This window comes from Puma concolor, chromosome B3 (genome assembly GCF_028749965.1).
Source record: "Puma concolor isolate L17-30 chromosome B3, mPumCon1.1.hap2, whole genome shotgun sequence".
Lineage (NCBI taxonomy): Eukaryota > Metazoa > Chordata > Mammalia > Carnivora > Felidae > Puma > Puma concolor.
The window spans coordinates 3,996,345-4,023,540 of NC_141672.1; the positions used below are offsets into that span (position 1 = coordinate 3,996,345).

Below are 27,196 nucleotides of genomic sequence, written 5' to 3' on the forward strand. Positions count from 1 at the left end.
TTTATTATTGAGAGACAGAGAGAGACAGAGCATGAGCAGGGGAGCGGGAGACACAGAATCCAAAGCAGGCTCCAGGTTCCAGGCTCTCTGTCAAGCACGGAGCCCGAAGTGGGGCTGGAACTCACAAACCACGAGATCATGACCTAAGCTGAAGCTGGACGCTCAACCGACTGAGCCACCCAGGCGCCCCTAGCTCTTTATTTTAAACAAAAATCTGGCTTATGTTATTTTGTGTTCTGCTTTTGGCTCAGTTCACAATATAAGATGCCTTTCCCCAGGGCCGCCACTGCTGTGACTCCAACAGCCGTCACCTGGGGCGGTGGGGGGGGGGGGTGCTTCTTGAAAACCAAGGCTGAACATCACTGAGGTGCTCTCAGGAGCATCTGTAACTGAGTCCTTCTGGTGCCCAGTCCGGGTGGGGGTGGGAGTGGGGATGAGGGCTCCAGGGAAACTTCTGTAACTGCCAGGATGATAAAGAAGTGGTCAGCAGGAAGGGCTGGGCACTGGTATTAAGCATGACTCAGGGATCAGGAGGAATACAGAGTGAGGTCATTAGCAGTCCCCAGAGACCTGGCGGGGGACCGGGAGTGGCCTGGGGCCCTAGAACCAGACTGCAAAGGGGTACGAAGTGAGAAGAGGACTAAGCCTGTGACAGAGGGCCTGGAAGGCACAGGAGGAAGCAGAGGGCAGGGGAGAGGGCTGCTGAGCCTCCAGGAGGGGAAGGGAGAGGGGATGAGGAAGACCAAGTGATGTCCTGGGGTCACTGGAGGAGGGGGAGGGCTCAGGGCGTGGGCCCAGTCCAATCCTAGAGTCTCCTCAGTGGAGGACCTCTTCCTTTAGCACGGGCCTGGTCACAGGGAGGGAGGGGACCGTGCGGAAGAACTGTCAGGCCCCCATCCCCCCCAGCCGCACGGGCCCCCACCATCCTCTACGACACTGGGGCCGTGGCCCTGACAAGGTACACCTTTTTTTCCTGAAGGACGAACAGAAGAATGTCTGTGGAAGTGGACAGAAAGGAGGTTCTGGAAACTCACTAATCGGCACCGGCCAGGCTGCCAGCCAGGCACTCAGCCCCCTACCCATCCATCTAACCCATCGTCCACCTATCATCACACACCCACCTAGCCCTCATGTCTCCACCACACTCGTGCCAATCACCAGCCCACTCACCACCCAGCCTCCACGCAGCCTCCAGCAGAGGTTCGCCCGGACATATCTACCACGTGCCAGGCACTGTGCTTGGTGCTAGGGATTAATTTTCTTGGCTCCAGGATATTAAAGTCTGGTGAGAGACACATCAGTAACCAAACAGTCCCACAAAAACACATAAGACTGCAACCGTGAGGGGTTCTGAGAACATACGACGTGGTCAGGCGAGGCCAGGAGGGCAGGGGAGAGCGTGCCCGGCGGAGTGAGAGCACAGGGAAGGAAGGCGCGAGGGGGCAACACTGGACCAGGCGGCTGGAGTCGGAAAGGCGGGGCGGCACCACACAGGGCCGGTCTCACAAATTGCAGGGAGGTCTGCTGGCACGCGGGGCTCGCAGACTGAAGGTGTTCGGAGAGAGAAGGCAGAAGATGTGCCTGCGGGCAGATGGTAAGAAATAAGACGCACCTACAAAAGTTTTCCCAGCTGCACGGAGGACTCCAAGGAGGGCACAGCATCCTGGCCTCTTCGTGAGAAGGGCGAAGGTGGGGGCAGGACGGAAAAGACAGGCGCCTGCCTAGGGTGACACGGGCGGCAGAGGGTTCCACAGATGTCGCCTGCCCTCTGCCACCACTCTGAGAGCTCCTGAATACGGCCCGAGACATGCGGTTTCACAAAAGGCAACCGGAATGAGCCCCGACAACCCTCCTCCCCGTGGGAGAGCAGGACCAAAATGCCAGGATGGGGGTGAACAGGAAGCGGCACAGGCCATTTTGAAACCAGGAAACTTGTTTCTGCTGAACCCAAGTCCTCCAGAGGGAAGGTGAGGAAGGCCAGGCCTCGTGGTTCTTAAACCTTACAGTCTCCAGGATTTGTGTGTGGGGCTTATTAAATGGCACATTCCTTACTACTCAGCCATAAAAAAGAATGAAATCTTGCCATTTGCAACGACATGGATGGAGCTGGAGAGTATTATGCTAAGCAAAATAAGTCAGTCAGAGAAAGACATATGATCTCACTCGTGTGTGGAATTTAAGAAGCAAAACAAATGAGTAAAGGGGGAAAAAAAAGAGAGGCAAACCAAGAAACAGACTCTCAACTACAGAGAACACACTGATGGTTACCAGAGGGGAGGTGGGGGGACGGGTGAAACGGGACGGGGGTGAAGGAGGGCACCTGTGACAAGCCCTGGGTGACGCATGGAAGGGTGCCGAATCACAATATTGTACACGTGAAACCAGTATAACGTTGTATGTTAACTATACTGGAATTAAAACTAAAACCTAATAGGGGCGCCTGGGTGGCGCAGTCGGTTAAGCGTCCGACTTCAGCCAGGTCACGATCTCGCGGTCCAGGAGTTCGAGCCCCGCATCAGGCTCTGGGCTGATGGCTCAGAGCCTGGAGCCTGTTTCCCATTCTGTGTCTCCCTCTCTCTCTGCCCCTCCCCCGTTCATGCTCTGTCTCTCTCTGTCCCAAAAATAAATAAACGTTGAAAAAAAAAAATTTAAAAAACTAAAACCTAATAAAATGAATGAATAAATGAATGAACGAACAGACAAATGAATGAATGAACAAATAAACAAACGTCATGTTCCTGGGTTTGGGGCCAGCCTTTCCGCATGAGACCTTGGGTCTAGGGCTCAGAAATGACCTTAAAAAAAAAATGTTTTTTAAATGTTTATTCATTTTTGAGAGACAGAGAGAGACAGAGCTTGAGTGGGGGAGGGGCAGAGAGAGAGGGAGACACAGAATCGGAAGCAGGCTCCAGGCTCTGAGCTGTCAGCACAGAGCCCAATGTGGGGCTCGGACTCATGAACCGTGAGATCATGACCTGAGCCTAAGTCGGACGCTCAACCGACTGAGCCACCCAGGCGCCCCAGAAATGACCTTTTAAACCAGCACCCCAGGTAATTCTGTTCAGGGTATCTGTGGGTTACCTTCTACAATGCTCTGCACTCTGTCAAGAAGAAGGCAAGACTACACTACCCAAAGTGGTCTGCAGATTTTACTGCGATCTCTGTCAAAATCTCAGCTGTTATTTCGGCAGGAATGAAAAGCTGATCCTTAAATTCATACAGAATTGTGAGGGACCCCGAACAGTTAAAATCATCTTGAAAAAGATAATTTTGGAAGACTCACACTCCCTAATTTCAAAACTATGATGAAGCCACAGTATTCAAAGTGTGGGACTGGACGAAGGACGGGCATATACACGCGTCAGTGGAGCAGAACTGGGAGTTCAGAAAACAGTCCACGCAGTCAAGTGATTTTCGCCAAGACTGCCAACATCATTCAACGAGAGCACAGCCCTTTCAACAAATGGTGCCGGCACAACCGGACTGAACACATTCAAAAGAAGGAGGCCGGACCCTGACCTCACGTCACATACAAAATGATCTTCAAGGGGCTCAGAAATAAATGTAAGAGCTAAACGTGGCAATCGTTTCTTAGAGATGACACCAAAGGCACAAGCAACAAAAAAGAGAAAAGACAAAATGGACCTCGTTAAAATTAAGAACTTTTGTCTACCAAAGGACACCATTAAGAAAGTGAAAAGACAGCCCACACGATGGGAGAAATATCTGCAAGTCCCATGTCTGATAAGGGTCTAGTGTCCAGAATAAATAAAGAGCTCTTCAACCAACAACAAGAACACAAACAACCCCATTCAACAGGCAAAGGACTTGAACAACGTTTCTCTAAAGAAACACAAATGGCCCACGAGAACACGAAAAGATGACCGGCGTTAGTCATTAGGGAAACGCGAACCGCAATTGCGCAGCACCATGCCACGCGCACCAGGATGGAGAGAAAGAAGAAAATGGAAAAGAGCGAGAGGCGCCGATGTGGAGAAACGCCCCCTGCTGGAGGGAATGCCAAGTGGTGCAGCCACCGGGGAGAACAGTTTGGCAGGTTAACCTCCGAAGCTTAAACAGAGTTACCATATGAGCCAGAAATCCCATTCCCAAATATGTGCCAAAGAGCTGGGTCGGGCGTTCAAACGAAAACCACACGAATGTCCAGAGCAACCGTCACGACAGCCACGGAAGCTGGAAGCCACCCAGGCGCCCGCCGCCCGATGAGTGGACAAACGGAATGTGGTGTAGCCATACCGTGGAGTGTCACCGAGCCGTGAAAGGGCGGAGGCACCGGTGACGTGGATGCACCTTGAAAACACGATGCTCTGGGAAAGAAGGCAATTGCAAAAGGCTGCTTATCATGTTAAGCCCCTCGCTATGAGATGTCTAGAAGAGGAAAATCCATACGGGAAAAAGCAGATGAGTGGTTGCCAGGGGCTAGGGGAAGGGGGGCTGGAGAGTGGCTGCTCCCAGGTAGAGGGTTTCCTCAAAACCTGATGAAAACCTTCTGGAACTAGACGTTGATGAAGGTTGCACAACATTATGAATGTGCTAAATGCCACTAATGGTAACTTTCACGTTATGTGCAGTTTACCACTTTTTTTTTTTTTTTAAGCAAAAGCTGGGGCGCCTGGGTGGCTCAGTTGACGTTCAACTTCGGCTCAGGTCACGATCTCATGGTTTGTGCGTCTGAGCCCTGCTTTGGGCTCTGTACTGACAGCTCAGAGCCCGGAGCCTGCTTTGGATTCCGTGTCTCCCCATCTCTCTGCCCCTTTCTGCTCACACTCTGTCTCTCTCTCTCAAAAATAAACATTAAGGAAAAGAAAAAAAGAAAAAGTTGACAAGCCTCGGTTTTGCTGATGTATTATTGTTTTGCAAAACATTATCCCTGGGGAAGCTGGGGAAATGGTACTCGGATCTCTATTATTTCTTACAAATGCATGTGAATCTGCAATTATCTCAATAAAAATTTCAGTTAAAAAAAAGAAGTAGGCAAGCTAAAATGTTGGCTTATTCATATTCAAAACTTCATAAAAATGAAAAAAAAATAAAGATTGCAAATATAAAATGGAGTAAATAAGGAATTTAAGATTTAAGAATCATTTGGAAATGCTAAAGAATATATATAGCTTCGGTGTCCTTCCAAAGGCTGTGAGCGTGTGAGTATGCGTCCCTGCTCCTGCTTATTTTTGTCTTTTAGAGAGGAGTTACAGGACAGGCGTGGGGAGAGAGCCGCACCCCCTTACTGGAAGTACCCAGGGATTTAATTACAGCCACCAACAGGCTTTGATACTGACAAATCAAAGGGCTGCTCGGAGCCGTAAAGTTTCCCTTGAACAAGACCTCACAGGAAAAAAGAAAACGAGCTGCTGTCCTACGTTCTCAAAGGATAAACGCCCCTTACTAATTATTAGGAGTAAGAACGCATTTTATTTATTCCACGCCACCAGCATTACAGAATAAACCACTGCCCTTTCCCAGTAGTCGAGAAATCCTACAGGCAGAACTTGCTGTATACACTGAGACCCTGGCCACGCCCTCGGTGCAAGTGGAGGAGCCATTTTCGTGTGACGGACCATCCCGCCCTCCTGGGGCCCACAGGGACTGTTCTCAGGTTAAGGGCTTCACCTTAGTAGTCAAGTGCAAAGAAATGCTTCTCAGCTTAGGGGCGCCGGGGTGGCTCAGTCGGCTGAACGTCCGACTCTTGATTTCAGCTCAAGTCATGATCTCCCGGTTCATGGGTTCGAGCCCCCACATCAGGCTCTGTGCTGACAGCACAGCACCTGCTTCAGATTCTGTCTCCCTTTCTCCCTGCCCCTTCTCCGCTTGCGCACACACTCTCTCTCTCAAAAATAAACATTAAAAAAAATTCAAAAAAAAAAAAACTTCTCAGCTTAGATAGTGTGAGCTAGAAGAAATGAGACAGGTTCTGTGCTTCCTGGAACGGACACAAGCTTGTTTTTGAGTTATATACAGTATTTGTTAGCTCTGATCCGAACTTTCTCATCTGGTACATTCCCCCAAGAACTGGGACTCCAGCCACTGGATTCTCCCAAAAACTGGCACTCTAGACCACAGTCCTGGGAGAAATGGCTCTGGTCACCAGAGACAGTGTTAAGACTGCAGCCCGTGATTCTGCTGCCCGCTGCCTGTACCTCTGCCAGTGGAAGCCAACGGCAGGGATAAGTGTGACCCAGGAGGCATCCACACTCTCACCCGGCAACTCGCTGCAGAGTTGGGTTTCCATCCAATTTTACGGGTCCGTGAGCTCCCTGAAGGCAGGACCGTGCCTGCCTGCCCGGTGCCCGGGCTCGGCGCCTGGCACACAGGAGCCTCCTTCTGAGCAGTCGTTCTTTGTGTGAAGGCACCCAGCCCCAGCCCCATGGTGCGCTGCCTGGACTGCTCCCGGGGCCTCCTCGGGGGGCCGTGTGCACCTTCACCAGCAGGCAGCACCCCCCTGGCGCCACACCACTGGGGCTACGTCACCCCCCTTCTCAGCCTGCTCACATGACCTTACACGGCCCCCACTGGGAGTGTGCATCAGAGCCCTCCCTGCTCTGCAAAGCCCAGCCTGCAAACTGCCTGCTGCAAGAACCTTCTGACAGATGGCCCGCCCCATCGGCCAGCCCTAAGGGGCCCCCATCCAACACGCCCCCCACACTTCACTCCTCTGGCCTGGGCAGGCGCAGAGGGAACTGGACAAGCTTTCCTCTTCACAGCCTACAGCGCTCCACATGTCACCGCGTGTCACAGAGCCCCTGCCCAGGAACTGTTCATGAACTTGGCATTCTGGGGACAGCAAGCCCCCGGCAGAGGGGGAGGGCAGTGCCGCTAACTCCAGGCTCCACAGAAACAATGCCTCTTGCTAACAAAGACTCTGGCTTTTCTGTTTAAGGGCTCACTCCAACAATTTTGGGCTGGAAGGGACCTGGGAGGCCAGTGTAACCTCATATTCTGGGCAAGCAAACTGATAATGAAATCCGTGCTGAAGGTCAGGGTGAGGGCCTACGGCGGAGCTGCTCCCAGAGCTCAGGGGTCTGGGGCTCAGGTCAGAGTTCTCTACGCTTCTGGCAGGTGTGCCTCTACCCTAAGGAGTGCTCACACGTGTGTGCACACGCCACACACACACACAGCCGCTCGCACACGCGTGCTCGCACATGCGCCCGCACCCGTCCCTCAGCCAGAATGGAAATAAACCCAGGGTAAGAGGGAAAAAACCTGAAAGTTTCACAGCCAAAGGAAGTATTCTAGACAGATCACTTAGGTGCGGGCCTTATGAGGACCCGGATAAAATTCAGCGGGGACGTTTCGGGAACACGGAGGCGCACTGATCAGAGAGCCAGCCCGGCAGCGGCCCACCGGAAGACGCCCCGAGAGGACACAGACCCTGCCGCCACGCCATCCAGACATCCCTTCGCTTCCCGACACCCGTCGCAGCGAGCCGCGTCTGTGCTGTGTGTGCAGACCCCACTCTTCCTGGGGCCCGCGCTGCTGCAGTGAAGCCGTCGGGCCCGTCTGCTCCCCAGCCGCGCGGCCCCCGCAGTCTTGCTCTGACTTGTGTGCTTGCTTTCGGTCTTCTGCGTCCTCCCCTGTTGCAGATTCTCTCCCTGCGTCTGGTCTGTTCCTTCTAAGCTCAGATAGGCTTGAAAACCAGACACCGACGTTAACAGGCCCCGATTTAAAGCACCAGCAGACTCTCGAGGCGGCTGAGGGCCGGACCCTGCTGTCTTTTGCCTCGGACTCCGCTGTGACCCAGGACCGATCCCCTGCCCCTCGGGCTCTGGGTCCTCAGCCGGAGAGGGAGCCATGCGAGCTGCCACGCTCTTGACTCGGTTTGCGAGCTCTGAGGCCGGGGCACAGCTGACTCGGGCTGCCGTGGGGCCCGCTGTGCCAAGCCCTCTGTCCTCACTGCCTCAGGGACGTGAGATCTTCCACCCAAGGCCTGCAGAGCCCACGCATCACGGGCAGTTTCACGGGAGCAGATCTGCTGCTATTTGTTGCACAAATCGGGCTTAAGTGTAAGATTTTATTTGAAGAATGAGTTCCACTGCTAAAAATGCTTGGAAACTGCTGTCCTAGCTAAGTGAGGCTACCAGAGGCTGGTTCTGATTTCCGGACGGGAGAAGAGCTCCCCTGATCCTCTCTTCTGGCCGGCCGACCGCAAAGCCAGAGGCCCTCTCCCCCGTGACTCCTGCACGGGCTCCAGCGACTTCCCACACCCCCCTCTGCATCCGGTTGGAAGTGTGGCTTGGAGTCCAGTAAACCCAGCATCTGCTGGCGGCAGGGGGATGTGCGAATGAATCCAAAGCGCTCGGGGACAGGCATCCTGGACAGGGCTCATGTTCTGTTCCTCCTGGGAGGGGGCTGGTGACACCGACCGTGGCTGCTCTTCCTATCCACCACTCGAAGCCCTGTCAGACACCAGCCTGACGACTGTGCCGTGGTGAGCATCAGGGCTCCAAGCCGTAGTGACGCAAGAAGACCGCAGGAACTTGATTCCAGCTGCACGGGTCCCCACGTGTCTCTGAGAGCTGACGTCCCGGCAGCCACTCAAAGGAATGCCCGGTCCTGAGTAGCAGCTTCCGGGCCCAGCCCTCCGGAGGAGTGATGCCGGGACGGGAAAGGTCCCTGGAGGCCCTTCCTGATGCTCACAGCTGTATGGGGCACACGCCTGTCAGGCTGGGACATGGGAAACGGTCCCTGGGTCCGTGTTTTCACCAGCAGTCACATGTATGTTGGAGACGGACAAGGGGGCTGCCGCGGGTCCGGGCAGCCCACGGTACCTGGCAGTCCTTTATGGGGAATCGCAGCCTTCCAGAATGAGGGGAAAGGCTGAGACCCGGCTATCCCAGAGAACAGTAACATTTCTTAGCAACGGTGTTTGAGGAGGGGAGCTCAAACACAAGTCCTGTTCAAAGGAGCTACGGGAGCAAGGACAACATGGGGGAGAAAAGAAAGAAAGTGGCCCAAAATTTAGTCTTTCTTAAACTGGGGCTGTTGTGTCCAACGGCATGGGACACCATGAGTGGAGGCCTCCCGCCTGCACTTGTGGGCAGCTCTGCTGAGTCCCCCCGCCAAGCCGGGACGTATAAAGGGAGCCCCACCCACCCCTGAGCACCACTCAGATTTCTGAGGGCTCAGGAGAGGGGACGGGGGACGTGGGCATCCCGAGGGCTGGACCACGGAGAGTGGAGCAGAGCAGAGAACCTCCCCCCAGGTTCTCAGCAGCAGGTATGTGAGAATCTGCCTCGGAGCTTCAAAACCCACAGCCTCCTGGGCCGTGGCAGCAGGGTGAACGCACTCCCTCTGCAACACACGGGGCAGGCGGCCTGTCACCCTGGAGTTAGTAACACGTGCAGGGAGCAGGAACGACCTTAGTGGGGCAGGAAGGCCGACAGCAACTGACCGCGGGGACCCCGGCAAAACAGCCGAGCCGGGCCACCATGCGGGGCGGGGCGCCCAGGGAACAAGCTCCTGGCACGCTCGCAGGGCGCCCAGCGGCGTGTGCCCCACTCTCAGAACCAAGACCACCATCATCTAAGGCAAGCCTCTGCCATGGAGAAGACGAGACAGACGCAGAGAACAGGCAACTCTGGGGCATGGAGACCACAGAGGAGAGGAAACTTCAAAAACCTCCTCGGATGGGAGCGAAAGCAGGCTCGACAGCAGGAAACAGCGACAGGGACTTCCAGGAACTGAAAACGAGACCACAATATCATCCGACGGAGAGCCTGCAGGCTAGAGCTGAGAATGTCTTCTAGAAAGTAGGACAAAAGTGTAGGAAGAAAAAACGGGAGAGAAAGGGAAGAAAAGTGGGGCCAGTTTAGGAAAGCCCCCGGCACATAAGCAGGAACCCCAGAAAGCACAGAGAATGAGACAGGCAGAGGCAGGAAGCCGATGGCCAGAGGGCAGCAGGTCACAAACTCCAGGCTCATTAGCACAGAGGCTGAACTAGGCCCTCCCCGGGGCATATCACTATCTGTTCTGGGAACACTGGGAACAAAGAGACCTTACAAACTTCTAGAGAGAAAGGCAGGTCAGATATCAAGGATCAGGGATCAAAACGGCTCAGACTTCTCAACAGCAATGCTGGACAGCAGGAGACGGTGGAGGAAACCCTTTGAAATTCTACAAGAAGACAGTTTCCAACCCAGGCTGCTCTGCTCAGCCAAGGCCAACTGCCAGTTGGGCCAAAGACTTTCAAGTTATGTACCATGAGCCATTCTCAGGAACTGACGGGAGGATGAAGCTCACCAAAACAAAGGAAGAGGAAGACAGGGGGTCCAGGAGAGAGAGGACCCAACATGGAAGGCAGGGTTGAAGGGCAATCCCAGGTGGACTGGGTGACCAGGCCAGACTGGGGCCGGCCAAAGCCTCCAGGAGACACCTCTCCAAGAGGAGGAACTGGGTGGCACCTGATGTGCCCTCGAGCACGGACAGTGGAGATAACTGGCAGAGCCTGGGGCTGGATATGTAAAACCAAGATGGAAAATCATGACCATGAGCAAGTCCAGGGACAAGAGAGTCGTCCAGACAGGAAACGTACTTCCCCAGGCACTGTGTGGATGCTGGCACTGTGGCAGGCAGGCGGGCGGGGGCGCTAGATCATGAACTGCTCTGCATCCTCCTCTCCCAGCAGGGAGTCAACTGAAAACAGAACTAGAAGGATCCAGAAACCGCTCCCTAGGCAGTCATTCAGGGATATGAAGCTACAAGAAAGCGGCTCCCAGAGAGGGGAGAGTGGGTGGGGAGGCGTGTTTCTTGTAGCACACCCTGTGGGCCCAGCTGACGCGTTAACTTCTGCACTTATGTGTGTGATGTTGATTAAAAGCAACCAACTGAGACGTCTGAGCCCCACTCCAGACCTGCTGCGTTCACCTCCAGGGAGGTACCTATGTGTGGACCTCTGAATACATGCCTCCAGATGTCCTCAGGGGGAGAGGACTCTCCACTTTACTGGTCACGAAATGAAGGGCCAGTGAGTTTGGGCAACTCTCCCAAGGTCAGTTGGTCTCATGGAAAAAAAGAAGTATTCGTTCAGGTTCTTTTGATTTCAGGAACCGGGCTCTGGCTCTGGTGGGGACGGTCCTGGTTGGCGGGGCTCTGGCGGCTTCCCGCCCTGTCTGTCCAAGGCACTCGTGTGCCCGCCAGCTGGGAGCGAAGGCCCCTGCAGCACGGCGGACACAGCACTGCTGGCTCGGCAGGACCTGAGCGGGGTCACCACCAGGGCCAGCAGGTACACGCAGGGGGGACCGATCCAGTCACCGAGGGAATGCCCGGACCGCAACGTCGCTCGGCTTCCTTTACCCAAAAACACTGGTGTCAGGAGCTCCACCTGTATTCTGCCTCAGCCTTGGATTGCATGGTGCGCACAGCAGACCCACCGACGGACCACAGAACTTCCACGGCTCACGGCTCCCCTTCCTCATTCAGCTCCTGCCCGAACCTGGGCCAGTGGACATCCCGAGCCCTCCCTTTACGTGATACCTTTCCTGCCTCCTATGCTCCCAGGTCTCATTTGGGTGATACCAGTATTTGGTGCTGAGAAGCACAAGACACACGGTCCCCAACCACGAACTGTCCTGTGCGAAGCTTTTCCCTCCTCAGAGACACCAGGCCAAACCCGTGACTGGTCGGTCACTGGAAATGCCCACCATCTCAGGGCTCAGTTCGAAGACTGCACCGTCCAGGGGAACCACGGATGGCTACCGTGGGTGATCGGTGTTTCGTGGTCGCTCTCATAACCCGTGGCACCCTCTTTTTTTGGTCATTTATCACTGATCTCACCAGCAGAGACATCTCCATGCACGTTCGTTCCCTCTGCAACACCCAACACAACGTAGTGACTGCCTTCCTGTTTATTTGTTTCCTTACTGTTCGACACAATTTTTGGACAGCTCACAGAGGTATGACGGACACACATAAAATGCACACATTTAAAGTGTCCAACCTGAAAAGTGACATTTGTGTGCACTCAAGAGACTATCCCCACGCTGCTTGACCCTCCCAACTAACCCCGCAGCCCTCACCAATCCCCAAGCAACCACTGCTCTGTTACAAAAGTCCACATTCTCTAAGTTTTAAATAAATTAATCATATAATATGCACTCTTTTCTGTCTGGCTTCTTCCCTCAACAAAATTATTTCATCAGATCTGGAAACCGTTTGGCCGTATTTCTTCTGGTATTTTTCCTGTCACCCTCGCCCCTCTTTCGCCTCAGGACTGGGCTGCATTTGAACCAGGCCACATGAGGCTGTCCCATGCTCACTTGGCTCTGAGTTTTTTCCCAGTCTTTTTTTCTCTCTGTGACGTAGTTTGGATTTTTTTGAAAAAAATGTTAATGATTATTTTTGAGGCGGGGGGAGAGAGGGAGGAGAGGACCAGAGAGAGAGGAAGACACAGAATCCAAAGCAGGCTCCAGGCTCTGAGCTGTCAGCACAGAGCCTGACATGGGGCTTGAACCCACGAACCGTGAGATCGTGACCTGAGCAGAAGTCGGATGTTTACCCAACTGAGCCACCCAGGTGCCCACCCCCTCCTTGAAAAAAAAAATTTTTTTTTTTTGAATTGGATGGTTTTATTCCTGTGTCTTTGAGTTCCTCAATCTTTTCTTCTGCAATGTCTACACAGTCACTAATGTCATACAGGGTATTTTAAATCTCAGACATTATAATTTTTATCCCTGCAAGTTTGATCTAGGTCTTTTTTTTATAGTTCCCATTTTTCTACTTAATGTATGCAATCTTTCCCCCAGTTTCTGGAACATAAAGAGTAAAATTATAACACCTGTTTTAATCCCTGCCTATGAATTTTATCATCTGTATCCTTTCTGGGTCAGTTTCCATTGGTAGATTTACCTCCCTTCACTGTAGGCGATATTTTCCTGTTTCTCTGCCTGCCTGGTGAGTTCTGATTGGATTTAAGATCATATGAATTTTACCTTGTTGGTGCCGGATGTTTTCATGATTTATAAATACTCTTGAGCTTTGTTCTGGGACGCTGCTAATTTACTTAGAAACAGTTTGATCCTTCTAGATCTTGTTTTTTTTTTTTTTTTTTAATTTTTTTTTCAACATTTATTTATTTTTGGGACAGAGAGAGACAGAGCATGAACGGGGGAGGGGCAGAGAGAGAGGGAGACACAGAATTGGAAACAGGCTCCAGGCTCTGAGCCATCAGCCCAGAGCCCGACGCGGGGCTCGAACTCACGGAGCGCGAGATCGTGACCTGGCTGAAGTCGGACGCTTGACCGACTGCGCCACCCAGGCGCCCCTAGATCTTGGTTTTTTAATTTTATTTTATTTGAGAGAAAGAGAAAGAGAGCGAGTGAGTGAGAAGGCTGGAGAGAGAGAGAGCGAGCTAGAGAATCCCAAGCAGGCTTCATGCTCAGCACGGAGCCCAACTTGGGGCTCGATCCCACAACCCTGGGATCATGTCCCGAGCCAAAATCAAGAGTCGGATGCTCAATGGAGTTACCCAGGCACCCCTAGGTCTTGCTTTTAAGCTCTGGTCACCAGTATTAGAATTATATTCAGTACAGGGCTGATTTTGCCCCATCACTGGGGCCACATGCTCTTCGGTTATGACCCAATTAAGGATAGCTAGGGCTCAGGAGGTTTTGCACTTGGGATGGTGAGATCAGGAACTACTCCTGCCTCTGCTGAGTTCCCAGGCATGTCCCCTCTGATGTTTACAGGTGGCTCTCTCGCTGGCCCCGCGTTGTTTCCTCACACATATGTTTCTGTGCATGAGCCCCTGTGGGGCCTCTGCAGCTCTCTAGTCCTCCCCCAAGTTCCTGCCTCCTCGGCCTCTCACCTTCCCAGAGCTATGCCCTCAACTCAAGGGGCAGGCTGCGCTCTGCTAGCCCCTACCTGGGGTCCCCCTGCCCATGCAACAGCCTGGCAACTATAGGGGTCACCTCGTTTGTTTCCTATTTGTCAGGGACCACTGTTCTTTGTTGTCTGATGTCCAATGTCTTGAAAACCACTGTTTCATATAATTTGTCTGGAATTTTTGTTGTGTCAGGCAGGAGGATAAATCTGGTTCCTATTACTCTGTTTTGATTGGAAGCAGAAGTCCATGTAACTGGTCTAAAGCTTCCGATTTCACTTCCAAGTGATGATTCCTGTGGTTACGTGGCCTGTGCCTACCGTGTGCATGCACTGTGCAAGGTATTTTAACTCAAGAGGACTGTGTCAGCTGTCTGTCTTGCTAGAAGACGAGCATCTGAAAAACAATATTCTAGAGCTCATTCAGTGTTCACAGAGGTCAGACCGCGTGCGAGGCAGCAGGTGTCTGACAGAGCGTGAGCACGTAGGTGGAAGGACGTGAGAGGGAGATCATGCTCCCTGCTGGGACAAAACAGGGATTTCAGAGGGAGGCAATATTACTCATTATTATGCCCACATAACTTGGGTCCCCTGAGTCCCTACTCTGGGAGGTAAGTATTTCCTCCACACAGAGAAGTATTTTGAAGGACTGTTTTAGGTTCGTTCGTTTGTTTTGTTTTTTTTTTTTTGCTATCCTGATTCTGCTGGAAAGTAAAGGAGATGAATTACCAGTTACTTCATACACGGGATCGAATCTCCCCTACCCAAGCGTTATTATGGCAATCTTGGAACGTACAAAAAACCCAAAAGACTTCTACAGGAAACACCCCCACACTCACTACCAATAACACTTCACCGTGCATGCCTCTTCATGTGTCCACCTGTCTATCTACCCAGCAAACCATCTTGTTCTGGATGTGCTTCAAAGAGAGCTGCAGACATCAGCAGAGTTTCCCCTGGATACTTCAACATGCAAATCATCAACTAAAGCCAGTATTTGTTTACAGCTTTCTCTTGAGGTAAAGTTAACACACGGCAGGTGTACGAACCATAGTTTGACAACGGTCATCCCTGGGGAAGCAGCCTCAAGCCGCTGGCAGCCATCCACCCCCCCACCCCGGCCCCCCAGGCAACCACGGATGCGATTCCTGCCCTCAAGATCCATCTGTCCGACCCGTCCCAGGATTTCATACAACTGGAGCCATACAGGAGGTACCGTCTGTCATTGGCCTGTCGCTCAGGACAACAGCGATGGGGCGGGCTCCTCTGTGATGCTGCGATCACTCCTTTTTATCCTGTCACCCAGTTCCAGCCAGTGCTGTGGTCCCCACCACCACCCTACAGTGCAGGGCTGTGGACCGAGGGCCCTGGTTCAGGCTTCACAGCAGGTTGTCCGGTGCTGCAGCCTGTGCGTCCCCTCCCTGCAAAGCATCTGCGCCATAAGAGGGTCCGATGGAGGGTGACTGCCTGCTTGGGACCGGGTCCCCCATTCCAGCTTCTCTTCCATCCCTGCCTTTGGCCACGGCCTGACTCATACAAAATCTTTCCTGCCAGGAGCGGAGGTGTCTGGTGGAAATTTTAGGAACATGCCAACCTGTTTCCCAAATGAGGCCCACAGTCCTGGGATCCAGGCCAGCACTGCAGGTGGGACCTGGGCCCTGGGCCCCAGGGCTGACCATCACTCAAGGCACCAGGCACGAATGTGGAGACAGGGCCTGGTGACTGCGGCACCCTTTCCCCTGCCCTTGACATCCGAGCTCCCAGGGAGCGGAGGGGAGCCCTGCCCCACCCCAGGGGTGCTGTCTCCCCCTTGCTGACCAGGCTCATCTGACTTCTGCGATGCACAACCCCCCCCACCCCGGCCGTTATGTTGCAGCCTTGCAACCACGTGGTCACAGGGAACTGTGGCACTGCCTCGAGCAGGCTCCTTCCTGAAACAGCCTGACCAGGCCACTCGGCCTGGCCCCAAGCTCTGTGGTGGCCGGGCATGGGGACAGGCCCCCTCTGGTCCAGCGCAACGGTGCCTCTCTGGTCACGCTCACGTGTCACGGTTCATTCGGCGGGCAACCCCTTCTGTCCAGTCTGCCAGCCCCAGTCACGTCCTTGCACCAGCACTGTCTCTGTGAGAGGCTTCTGGCCACCTTGGAGCTGGCGGCCCCCTCCTCCCAGCTCACGCAAGCTCTGTGAGCACAGGGCTGGCATCGTGGATGAGGACAAGACTGAGGAGTCTGGGCAGAGTCACTGAGCCCCCCGAGCCCTGGGACCTCGCTTCGTCCGGCTTGTCCTCTCCTCACCTGCAGAATGGGGAGGCTGGGCTACGAGTCTTCCAGGCCCCAAATCCTTTGTGTGTGGGTGCGGGGGCGGGGGGGTGGAAAGACCCCCCATATAAAGATGCAGATTTAGATGGGCCAGCGATGTCTGCGGGGGCGTCCTGGAGCAGAGGGGCTGCACCTGACTCACAAAGTCTGGGTCCTCTGTAAAATACCCCTATTCTCTCCGACTACAAAACAGATTTCCTGCCCGTCAGAGGAAAATACAGACAACAGGGAAAACTATTATCATCACTCATAATCCCTGGATCAAAAAGAGCAATCCCCGCTGTAGTTTTTTCTAGGTATTTAGTGGTATTTATCATTTTGTGTTTTTGTTTCTTACCAAATCGGTACCGCACGGCCTTTCTGAGCCTTGTGAGCACAGCAGACACAGACCTCAGTCCGTGGGTGTGTGTGAAGGGCCCTGGGTGCTGCCGCCGGGAGGGGCAGGGCACCCTCGGGGCCACACAGGGGGCACAGCACAGGAAGCTGGACACCACCTCCGGGAAGCGGCGAAGACCAGCTCCAAAGCCGCTAGGGCCACGGCTCCACCTGGAATGATTCTCCTCAGCGGTTCCTGCCAGAACATGAGTTTAAACGGCCTTTCAAAGTACATCCTTGATGGTTTATAATAACCGTCACTGGCACAATTTGCTAAGCGGGCTCTTTACCACAAGGCCAGTGCCGCACCCGCTTCACCCACCGTTCACAGCTTCGCCATGTGAAAAGAACACAGTCAAGTTCACGCTGACCGCTAGAGACGGTGTTAACAACCGGTAGCTTTGGGAACATTTTTGATTGTTTCCCAAGACTGAGCCTTATTCAGACTATTCAGAGTTGTGAAGTACTCACTCCAGAAGTAGGACACGTTCATCGCCAGATTTTCAGCAAAGGGAAGGAAAAACTCAGTCATGATGGCGCACTACACCCAGACGTCACCATTTCCTCCGCTGTGTCTTTGCACAGTTTTCAGTGTACGCATCATCGTCGTTTCAACTTCAACAGAACCACTGAACGTGTCTGTAACTGACATTTTACTCAGCAACGTGCTAGGATATGAGCATTTCTCGGTGGGAATAAAAGCTCTTCTGTGAAGTGACGTGGAAGACTTGTGGCGGATTTCCCTGAATAAACACATCGCAGTTCAGCTCCGCTCCGTCACAGCAAATCTCACAGAGCAGAGACCTCCTGGACACGAAGCACGTAACTGGCAATGTCTTTTCTTTTCCTTATCGAACACAGGGGCTCCGCGTGCTGGCCTGGCGTGTGGAGCTCTGTGCCCTTGTCCCAGAGCCCAGAGCATGACCGCTCTCACTGCCATGGGGGCGGTGGGGGGGACAGGCCGTGCTGCGGAGGCCCCAGCTGGGGGTGGGGCTAACTTGCTGAATGGTCTTGTGTTAGCACCAGACGGGGCCAAATCCCCCGCCTCCCAAATGAGATGACAGGGACCTGGTGTCATTATCCCCAAGGCCTCCTAACAATTTTATTTCTGGAGACATCGGCCATCGATCAGAACACCCCAAAACTCTTAGGAGCAGGTGCTCAGCTGTACCCACAGAGCTTGGCTTTGGGGCGTGGATGCCCCCCTTCTCCCATCATCCGTCCCCGGCTGAGTGACCTGTGCCAGGTCGGCGGGTGTCACCAGATGGTGAAAGGGGTGAGAGTGTCATCGGGGCTACTTAGCCGTGCCTTCAGTCAGGGGTCAGGACGACGAAAACTCCTCTAGCTGCTCTCCGCTCTGCTGTCCTGAACTGACATTTCTTCTTCTTTTTTTTTAAGTCTGTTTATTTATTTTGAGAGAGAGAGCGCACGCGTGTGCGTGCACAAGCTGGGGAGGGGCATAGAGCAAGCGGGACAGAGGACCCAAAGCGGGATCTGCACCGTCAGCACAGAGCCCGATGTGGGGCTTAAACCCACAAACCATGAGATCACGGCATGAGGCGAAATTAAGAGCCAGACGCTCAACCGACTGGGCCACCCAGGCGCCCCTAATGCTAACCCTTCTCGAATGAAAGTCTTCCTATTGTCAGGTGTGAACTTGTCGATGCGTAAGTTCTCGGCGCTTAAGGTTACATGCAGTTACACATCCCCACTAGCAGCTTGTGGGCAGAGAATCCTTAGGAGTATTATCTGGTATCATGCTTGTATACTTATTTTATGTTTTTGTTGTTCATACAGACAAAAATACCTGAAGCAGCTGAATTTAAAATAAAAGTTTTAAAAGTTACTCTGGCCATTGGCCAGACCTATCAGTCTTGGTTTCCCAAGTCTCTCTCTTTCCCTGGCGGAGTAAATGACCCCTGCGAACCGATGAGCAGTCCACACAGGAAGGGTGGGCTGGGCGGGCCTAAGCCTCCTCGTGAGGCTGGGGACCCCATGGTCAGGGAAGGGCGGAGTCTGCTCAGGAGGCAGAGGCGACCTGGGGGTGGAGGGGAGCGAGTGATGCAGTAAAGAAGACTGGCCTGAAAGAAGAGGCGGGGCCAAACTAGGGTGGGGACAGCAGGATGCTGCCCTTCCTTTACCAGGGCCATCGGTGCCCACGGTACCGCGAAATGTCACATCACCCACTGAGCTTGCTTTAGTGCTCCCTCTACCTTGGACAGAACATTCTCCAACTAAAGCAAAAATGCTAAAAAAAAAAAAAAAAATCCTAAAAACAACTATAAATATTTTCTCCAAATCCTTCCATATGTTAGTAAGTCTGAACACTGAGTCATTTGTTTTGAGCACTTTGTTAAACTTCACCCCAAAACTACTACAGCCCGGAGGCTTTTACCAGAGACGAAAGCGGGAAGCAAACGGCATAAGTGCTGCTGATCTCAGAGGATTTCCGTTGCTTCACTTCATCGTGTCCTTTAGCAGCTATTACCTGTCCCCCCCCCCACCCCGTTTCCACTGCAAACACATCCTACATGCAGACCAAGAAGGTCAAGTGGAGGAACGAACTGAAGAAAAAAAAATACAGTAGGAAGAGGCTGACTATGATCGAAACACGTAAACTCCATTTATACTCCAATACTGGGATTCAACCAAATTGTCTTTTTTTTTTTTTAATTTTTACTGTTTATTTTTGAGAGAGAGACTGAGTGCATGAGTGGGGGAGGGGCCCAGAGGGAGGGAGACACGGAATCCGAAGCAGGCTTCAGGCTCTGAGCTGTCAGCACAGAGCCTGACGTGGGGCTCGAACCCACGAACTGTGAGATCGTGACCTGAGCCCAAGTCAGAGGCTTAACCAACTGAGCCCCCCAGGTGCCCCATTGTCCTGACTTTCCAAACCCTGTTAGTGAAGCCTCACCTCCCTACTGCCACACTCATCTCCTCGGGACCTCTACAGCTGCAGGACACGGGGGCCTGGAAACACTGCCTGTGAGGTCACAGAGCCTCAGGCACACCACCGCGATCGCGGCTCTGGGCCCAGGCTCGGTCCCCACACCGAGTTGGGGTGACACACACGATTCCAGCTCTGCCACAGGAGAGCCGTGAGGCCTCCGGCAACTTTCTGGTCCTCCCTGAGCTGGGGTTTCCCACACGGGCACACGAACGATCACGGGGATGTTGTGAGGACGGGTGGCCCGAGGTGAGCACTCAGCAACAGGGCTCGTGGTCACCTCGATCTCTGTAGCTGAGCGGTTGGTCGGTCCCAGCTGCCCGGGGGAAGCAGTCCCTGCAGGCTGTAACAGCACGGCGGGCCTGGGTCCCCGTGGAGACTTGGTCACTCGCTAGGGTTGGGGGCCACACAGTCACTCAACTGTCCCGAGTACATGCGTCCTCTGCCAAGGGGCGGGGACTGCTCCTGACTTGTACGTCCTGCACTGAAGACAGGACTCCGGCAAGTCAGGGCTGGAAAGGGTGTTGAATAAAAGCCTGCGCAGATGTAAAGTCTGATTTTTTTTCCCACAGGAACCAATCTGAAAAGCATTTTGTATCTTCCAATTCCACAGAAAGCGAATCTTTTCTCCAGCACTTAAAGCTAACTGAGTCAGAAAATGTGGCTCCGTTCAGCGGAACGACTTGGAATAGTTAGTGTTTCGCAGCCCATTTAGCAATCACTACTTTATTCAGAGCACAGCTTTGAGGCCCTTTCATGTGAATTTGCTCCATTTGGCCATTTTCCTGGGTAAAGCTGTTGATCACTTTCATCAATAGAGCACTCCAAGTACAGCTTTCTCTCCCCAATTTGAGCTCTGCTTCCCAGAGGCTATTCTAGAATCTAGACGGAGAAAGAAAGGACAATTTGCAGGTTCCCACAGTCTTTGATGTAACTCAGCCAGGTACCCGAGTGGCCCACGGCTGCAGACAGATGCCCAGCTGGGGGCAAGGCTGGCTGGAGCCTACCACTGTCAGCAGCTCACTGCCTGGCCCTGCTCTCTAACATCCTGGCCTATGGCTTGATGGGAAAAGTCTGAGGCAAGGCACAAGTGTGCTCCGACCGGCTTGACACCGTCCTCCACCACCACACGTCCCACAGACCTCGCTCTGCCCCTCAGCAGCCCTTTGCTGACCCTGGCGTGGCTCCGTGCTGGGACTCTGCAAACCTATGCCTTCTCCAGGCACACAATAAATGTGACAAATAACGCTTGGAAATCTCAAAAGAATATCACTAGCAAGCAAAACACTGTGCACAACAAGCTGTAGAAGAACAAAGATTAGAGTGAAAACAGATGAAGTAAAGAACAGAAAAACAATAGAGAAAAATCAACAAAACTGAAGATTTTTTTTTTTTTGAGAAAGAGGGAAAGAGAGAGGGTGCAATCGAGTGAGGGGCAGAAAGAGAGGGAGAGAAGCGGGGCACACCTGAAGGAGGACTGAAACTCATGAACTGTGAGATCATGACCTGAGCTGAAGGAAGTCAGACACTTAACAGCTGAGCCACCCAGGCGCCCCCAAAAGATGTTTTTTGAAAAGATCAACAAAGTTGACAAACTTTGAGCTATACTAACAAAAAAAGAGGGAAGACTCAAACTCCTAAAATCAGAAATGAAAGAGGAGACAGAACTACCAACCTTAGAGAAATAGAAATGATGATACGGGACTGCTATCAACAACTGGGCACCAATAAAGTAGGTAATGTAGATGAAATGAACAAATTTCTAGAAAGGCAGAAACTATTCAAACTGAATCAAGAAGAAACAGAAAATCCTGAATAGACTTAAAACAAGTAAAGAGACTGAATTAGTAATCAAAACACATCTCACAAAGAAAAGCCCAAGCTTACAATGAGGAGCTGTAAGAATGCTTTAAGAATAATCAGCACTAACCCTTCAGGAACTCTTCCAAAATATAGAAGAGGAAGAAACACTTCTCGACTCATTCTAAGAGGCCAGCATTACCCTGATAGCGAAACCAGACAAACACATGACAAGAAAAGAAAACCAAAGACCAATCTCTCTCATGAATAAGGACACAAAAATCCCTGACAAAATACTAGCAGACCAAATACAGCAACATATACAAGAGATTACATATCATGACCAACTGGGATTTATCCCGGAAACAAAAGGTTCAACATACAAAAGTCAGTCAATATAACATATCATATTAATAAAGGAGAAAACACACATGATCATCTCAATAGATACAGAAAAGGCACTTGACAATAACCAACATTCTTTCATGGAAAAAAAAAAACATTCAACAAACTAGGAATAAAGGGAACTTATTCAGTCTGAAAAGGGCATCTGTAAAAAATGTGCAGTTAATATCATTAGTTAACAGTGAAAGACTAGATGCTTTCCCCCTATGATCAGGTACACAACGAGCGTGTCTACTCCTGCCACTTTTACTCAACTTCGTACAGAAGGTTCTAGTCAGGGTAATTAAGCAAGAAAAGAAATATGGGGCGCCTGGGTAGCTCAGTTGGTTAAACGTCCAACTTTGGCTCACGTCATGATCTCACTGTGTGGATTCAAGCCCCACGTCAGGCTCTGTGCTGACAACTCATAGCCTGGAGCCTGCTTTGGATTCTGTGTCTCCCTCTCTCTCTCTGCCCCTGCCCTGCTTGTGCTCTGTCTCTCTCTAAAAAATAAATAAGCATTTAAGGAAGGAAGGAAGGAAGGAAGGAAGGAAGGAAGGAAGGAAGGAAGGAAGGAGGGAGGGAGGGAGGGAGGGAGGGAGGGAGGGAGGGAGGGAGGAAAGAAAGAAAGAAAGAAAGAAAGAAAGAAAGAAAGAAAGAAAAGGCATCCAGATAGGAAAAGAAGTAAAATTATCTCTCTTTGTAGATGACATGATTTTGTACATAAGAAATCCTAAGGAATCCACAAAAAAGTTATTAGAACTAAAATAAGTTTAGCAAGGTTTCCAGATACAAAATCAATATACAGAAACTTATACTAGCAATGAACAAACTGAAAATGGAATTAAGAAAACAATTCCGGGGTGCCTGGGTGGCTTAGTCAGTTAAGCATCTGACTTCGGCTCAGGTCACAATCTTGTGATTTGTGAGTTTGAGCCCCACATCAGGATCTGTGCTGACAGCTCAGAGCCTGGAGCCTGCTTTGGATTCTGTGTGTGTGTGTCTCTCTCTCTGCCCCTCCCCAGCTTGTGCACTCCTGCACACACACACACTCTCTCTCTCTCAAAAATAAATAAGCATTAAAAAAATTCCATTTATAGTAGTATCAAAAAGAATAAATGACTTAGAAATACATTTAACAAAAGTAGTTAAAAACACATACTCTGAAAACCACAAAACTGCTGAAAGAAATTAAAGAAGATCTAAATAAATGAAAAGACAGCCCATGTTCATGGATTGGAAGATTTAATACTATGAAGATGGCAATGCTTCCCCAAGTGATCTACAGATTCAACACAATTCCTATAAAAATGTTAGCATTTTTTTTGCAGAAATTGACAAACTGATCCTAAAATTCATATGGATGTGCAAAGGACCAGAGTAGAAAAAAAAAAGTATTTTTAAAAAAGTTTATATTATTTATTTATTTTGAGAGAGATAAACAGAGAAAGTGGGAGAGGGCAGAGAGAGAAGGAGAGAGAGAGACCCAAGCAGGCTCCACACTGCCAGTGTAGAGCCCAAGGCGGGGCTCAAACCCACGAACTGTGAAATCATGACCTGAGCTGAAATCAAGAGTTGGATGCTTAACTGCTGAGCCACCCAGGTACCCCCAAAACAATCTTGAAAAAGAAAAATCACTTCCTGATTTCAAAATTTACAACAAAGCTAAGTAATCAGGACAATGTGGTACTGGCCTGATGACGGACATACAGATCACTGAAATAGAACTAAAGTAAAAAAGTCCTTCCATTTATGATGAATTGATTTTGACAGCCCTTCATGATAATTGAATCAAAAAGAACAAATGGTGCTGGTATAATTGGATATTCATGTGTATAGGAATGAATTTGGACACCCACCTTGTACCCTATATGAAAATTAACTGAAAATAAATCAAACATCTAAATGTAAGGGCTAGAACTGTAAGATGTCTAAAAGAAAATACAGATGCAAATCTTCAAGACCTTGGATCAGGCAACAGTCAGCACATAACTCACCGAAAGCATATGTAAATCATGTATCTGATAAGGGTCTAGAACCCAGAATACCTACAGAACTCTTATAACTCAAGAATTTAAAGATAAATAGCTCAGTTGACAAATGAGCAAAGAATCTGAATACACAGTTCTCCAAAGAAGATATACAAAGGACCAGTAAGTGCATGAAAAGATCTTCAACATCATTAGTCATTTAGGGAAATGCAAGTCAAAACCACGAGATGCCATTTTTACGCCTACTAGGATGGCTAGAATAAAAACATCGGGCAAGAACAACTTTTTGGAAAGGATGTGGAGAAACGAGAACTCTAATACATTACTGGTGGAAGGCAAAATGACACAGTCACTATGGAAATCAGCTCGTCCGTTTATTCAATTTTATTTTTTTTTCAACGTTTTTTTTAATTTTTATTTATTTTTGGGACAGAGAGAGACAGAGCATGAACGGGGGAGGGGCAGAGAGAGAGGGAGACACAGAATCGGAAACAGGCTCCAGGCTCTGAGCCATCAGCCCAGAGCCTGACGCGGGGCTCGAACTCACGGACCGCGAGATCGTGACCTGGCTGAAGTCGGACGCTCAACCGACTGCGCCACCCAGGCACCCCATCAATTTTATTTTTAAGTAATCTCTACGCCCAATGTGGGGCTCGAACCCACAATCCCGAGATCCAGAGACACATGCTCTACCGACTGAGCCAGCCAGGTGCCCCAGTTCCTTAAACATTTAAATGTACATTCACCAACTGACCCTGCAATTCCCTTTAAAGGTATCTACACGTTCTATTGAATGGAAAATGTTAAGTCCACACAAACACTCATACATGAAGTATTATTCACGGCAGCCCACACGTGGGAACACCCTGAGCGTCCACCAACTGATGAACAGATAAACAACACATCTATCCACATGATGAAATATTAGTCACAAAAGGGAACGAAGCACTGATACATGCTACAATGTGCTACAGTACTTGAAAACACGACGCTAAGTGAAAGATGGCAGAGAAGGCCACTTATTGTACGATTCCATTATATGAACAGACAGATCCAGAATAGGCAAAGGCATAAAAATAGAAGGGAGATTAGTGGCTGAGGGGGTGGGGGTTCCAGAAGAGGATATGGGCTACCTACCCACCCTACCATTACTACTCATGGGTATGTGCTTTCTTTTTGGGGTGATGAGAAAGTTCTGGAACAGGGTAGTAGTAAGTGTTGCTCAACTTCCTGAATATACTAAAACCCCCTGAATTTTACACTATGAAAGGGTGAACTGTAACTCTTAAAAGAAATAATATAAAGCTCTTAGAAAAAAAAAAAGGAATGTGCTAACAGCGACGTACCAAAGGGCTCAGGCAACAAGAGGGTGCCTTGCGTAAAGAGAATTTCAGAACGCCAACGAAGCGGGCCGCACGCTGGCTTGTCTCTGCTCATCACTGTGCACAGGCAGCGCTCAGCAAGGCCAGTGATGACAAACTCCCCTCTGCCGGGTGACCTGCTCCCGCTGCGCCACTGCGTGCAGAGAAGTGAGCCCGCATCCTCGTTCATCATATGTCACCTCACGTCTGCACAGCGCTTTCTGATTCACAAGGTGCCATCGGACATTATTCTACCCACCCTCCCCTTAACTCCATGAGGGAGGAACATCTACCAGTGGGGACGCGGGGCCTCTGTGGCCAGGACCTCGAACTCCAACACGACCTCTGGTCCAACCATAGGGCCTCCCAGCACACACCCCATGTCTCCTGGGAGGACTGGAGGTCCTCAGAGATGGCCCTGCAACTTGCCCCTCGACTTCTGTCACTCTGTCCCTGGGGGTTGATGATGCACAAAACATAGATAGTCATGAACGCGGGCCTTTACCCAAACACCTGATTTCCTGCCTGTCCCCATTTAAGCATTCTTCTGTTTAAGGACTAACCACTGTCCCGTTGCTGCCTCTGCAAATGGCAACATCATGTTTTTTCCAACAAATTCACAAAATAGGGCCTAGCAGGAGTTGGAGCAGATAAGTCACGAAATCACAGACCCCTAATTATACATTTTAACAGAAATAAACCTAGTATAGCAACCAGGCCCGTTAGATCTTTAAAGGTAATTAAATAGTGCACTAAAATCAGACCCCTGCTTCTGTGATCAATGGTGGAAGAGTCAAGTAGAAAAGAAAAACACTGGGAACATACGGTAAGCTGAAATGCCGTGGGGGTGGGGACGGGACACAGAACTCAACAAGCCAGGAGAGGTACTCACAAGGTGCTGACAAGATCTGAGTGGCTTTTATTTTCTTTGCCGTACTTCTGGGTACTGCTTGATTTTATTCTTATTTATTTATTAGTAATCTCTACATCCAACTTGGGGCTTGAACTCACGATCTCGAGATCAAGGGTCGCATACTCACTGGACTGAGCCAGCCAGATGCCCCTGATTTTATTTTTTTAAAACACAACGTTCGTTTTGTAAAAAGGCAAAATATTTTTATTTTGAGAAGAAAAAAACCTTAAGTGTTGGCTCAGATCATCTCTAACGATGCATTCGGCTCTAAATTCCGCGCCTGGGAGAGACAGGTGAGCGCGGGCTGGGGGCGCGCCTTGCTCCCTGGACATGTGCCTCTGCCCCCGCTTGCTGGGGTGCACATGCAGGCGGGGGTGGTCCCCTCCCCGGCACAGCGATCCGGCAGCTCCCGCCTTTACGAGGGGCAGCCTGGTGTCAGTTAGGGTTGGCTTACCTGGACAGGCGGCTCAATCATTATCCAGGCCGGAAGCATCAGACTGGGATTGAGAGGCTGGGTTCCTACTCGGAAGTAAACTCCGCCCCTGGAATCACAGGCCCAGATGTGCTGATTTCCACACGCCAGGCTTGTCAGTTTTATAGGTCCTGCAGGCAAATGAAGGAAAAGGCCACACGCTAATTGCTTTTGTAAAATGACGAATCCTTCACTTAAATCTATGGACTTTGATTTATCCTTCAAAGAAAGAGGTGAGGCTGCTCTTGCGGCTGACCCTGTGGTCTGAGAACACCACAGCTCAGGGGCATTTCCGAGGCCTCTGGCCGCCCTGCCACCGGCCAGGCGCCACTCGGCAGGCTCTCTGGCACCGGGCGGGGCAGTCAGCATGCTGCCGGCACCGGGCACCGGGGCCGATAAGCGCAGGGTTAGTCCCTGCGTGGGCCCCGTCGCTAGCTTCATCACATCCGTGCACAGCACCAGCAAATTCTGCATTTGGGGAGAGGACGCCCCTCTTTATCAGGAAATCTGGACCCGAATGAGAATTAATAATGAACTAAGCCCCCTAGAATCTTCATTTTTCTTTCTACATTTCTCCTTATTGATTAAACCAATTTTAAGAGGAAGGGAAATGGGAGGAGGCTCTCAAGAGAAATTACACTTGATTGATGGTCTATGTGGCCAAAAGCACAGCCTGGTTACAGCCTTGGGACAAGGTGCGGCTAAGTGTGGGATGCTTCAATCCAAAGCCTGCAATGGAGCAGTGGCACGCAGTGATTATCGGCTCAGTCTCAGGAGGCCGTCAGGACTCAGACACAGAGAC

The 27,196-nt window shown here is 51.1% G+C and overlaps 1 protein-coding gene, 1 long non-coding RNA gene and 1 other non-coding gene across 5 annotated transcripts in view; all 3 read right to left on the reverse strand.

Moving 5' to 3' along the window:
• TECPR2 (tectonin beta-propeller repeat containing 2) overlaps window positions 1–27,196 on the reverse strand; it is a 107,419-nt gene that overhangs the window by 9,877 nt on the left and 70,346 nt on the right. For 2 of the 3 annotated variants that reach the window (XM_025918881.2, XM_086708762.1), the window contains one exon: window positions 26,377–26,525. In XM_025918881.2, coding sequence (XP_025774666.1) covers window positions 26,377–26,525 — 149 coding nt within the window. Of the gene's footprint in view, window positions 1–24,968; window positions 26,203–26,376; window positions 26,526–27,196 lie in introns of those variants that run through there. The other variant, XM_086708763.1, reaches the window with a different exon arrangement.
• On the reverse strand, window positions 1,246–8,633 carry LOC147579675 (uncharacterized). Its single transcript, XR_015252002.1, has 2 exons — window positions 2,664–8,633; window positions 1,246–2,427 (listed from the first exon to the last, which is right to left on the reverse strand). It is a non-coding gene; the product is annotated as an uncharacterized LOC147579675 (long non-coding RNA).
• Window positions 24,287–24,359, reverse strand: TRNAQ-CUG (transfer RNA glutamine (anticodon CUG)). The gene has a single exon. It is a non-coding gene; the product is annotated as a tRNA-Gln (tRNA).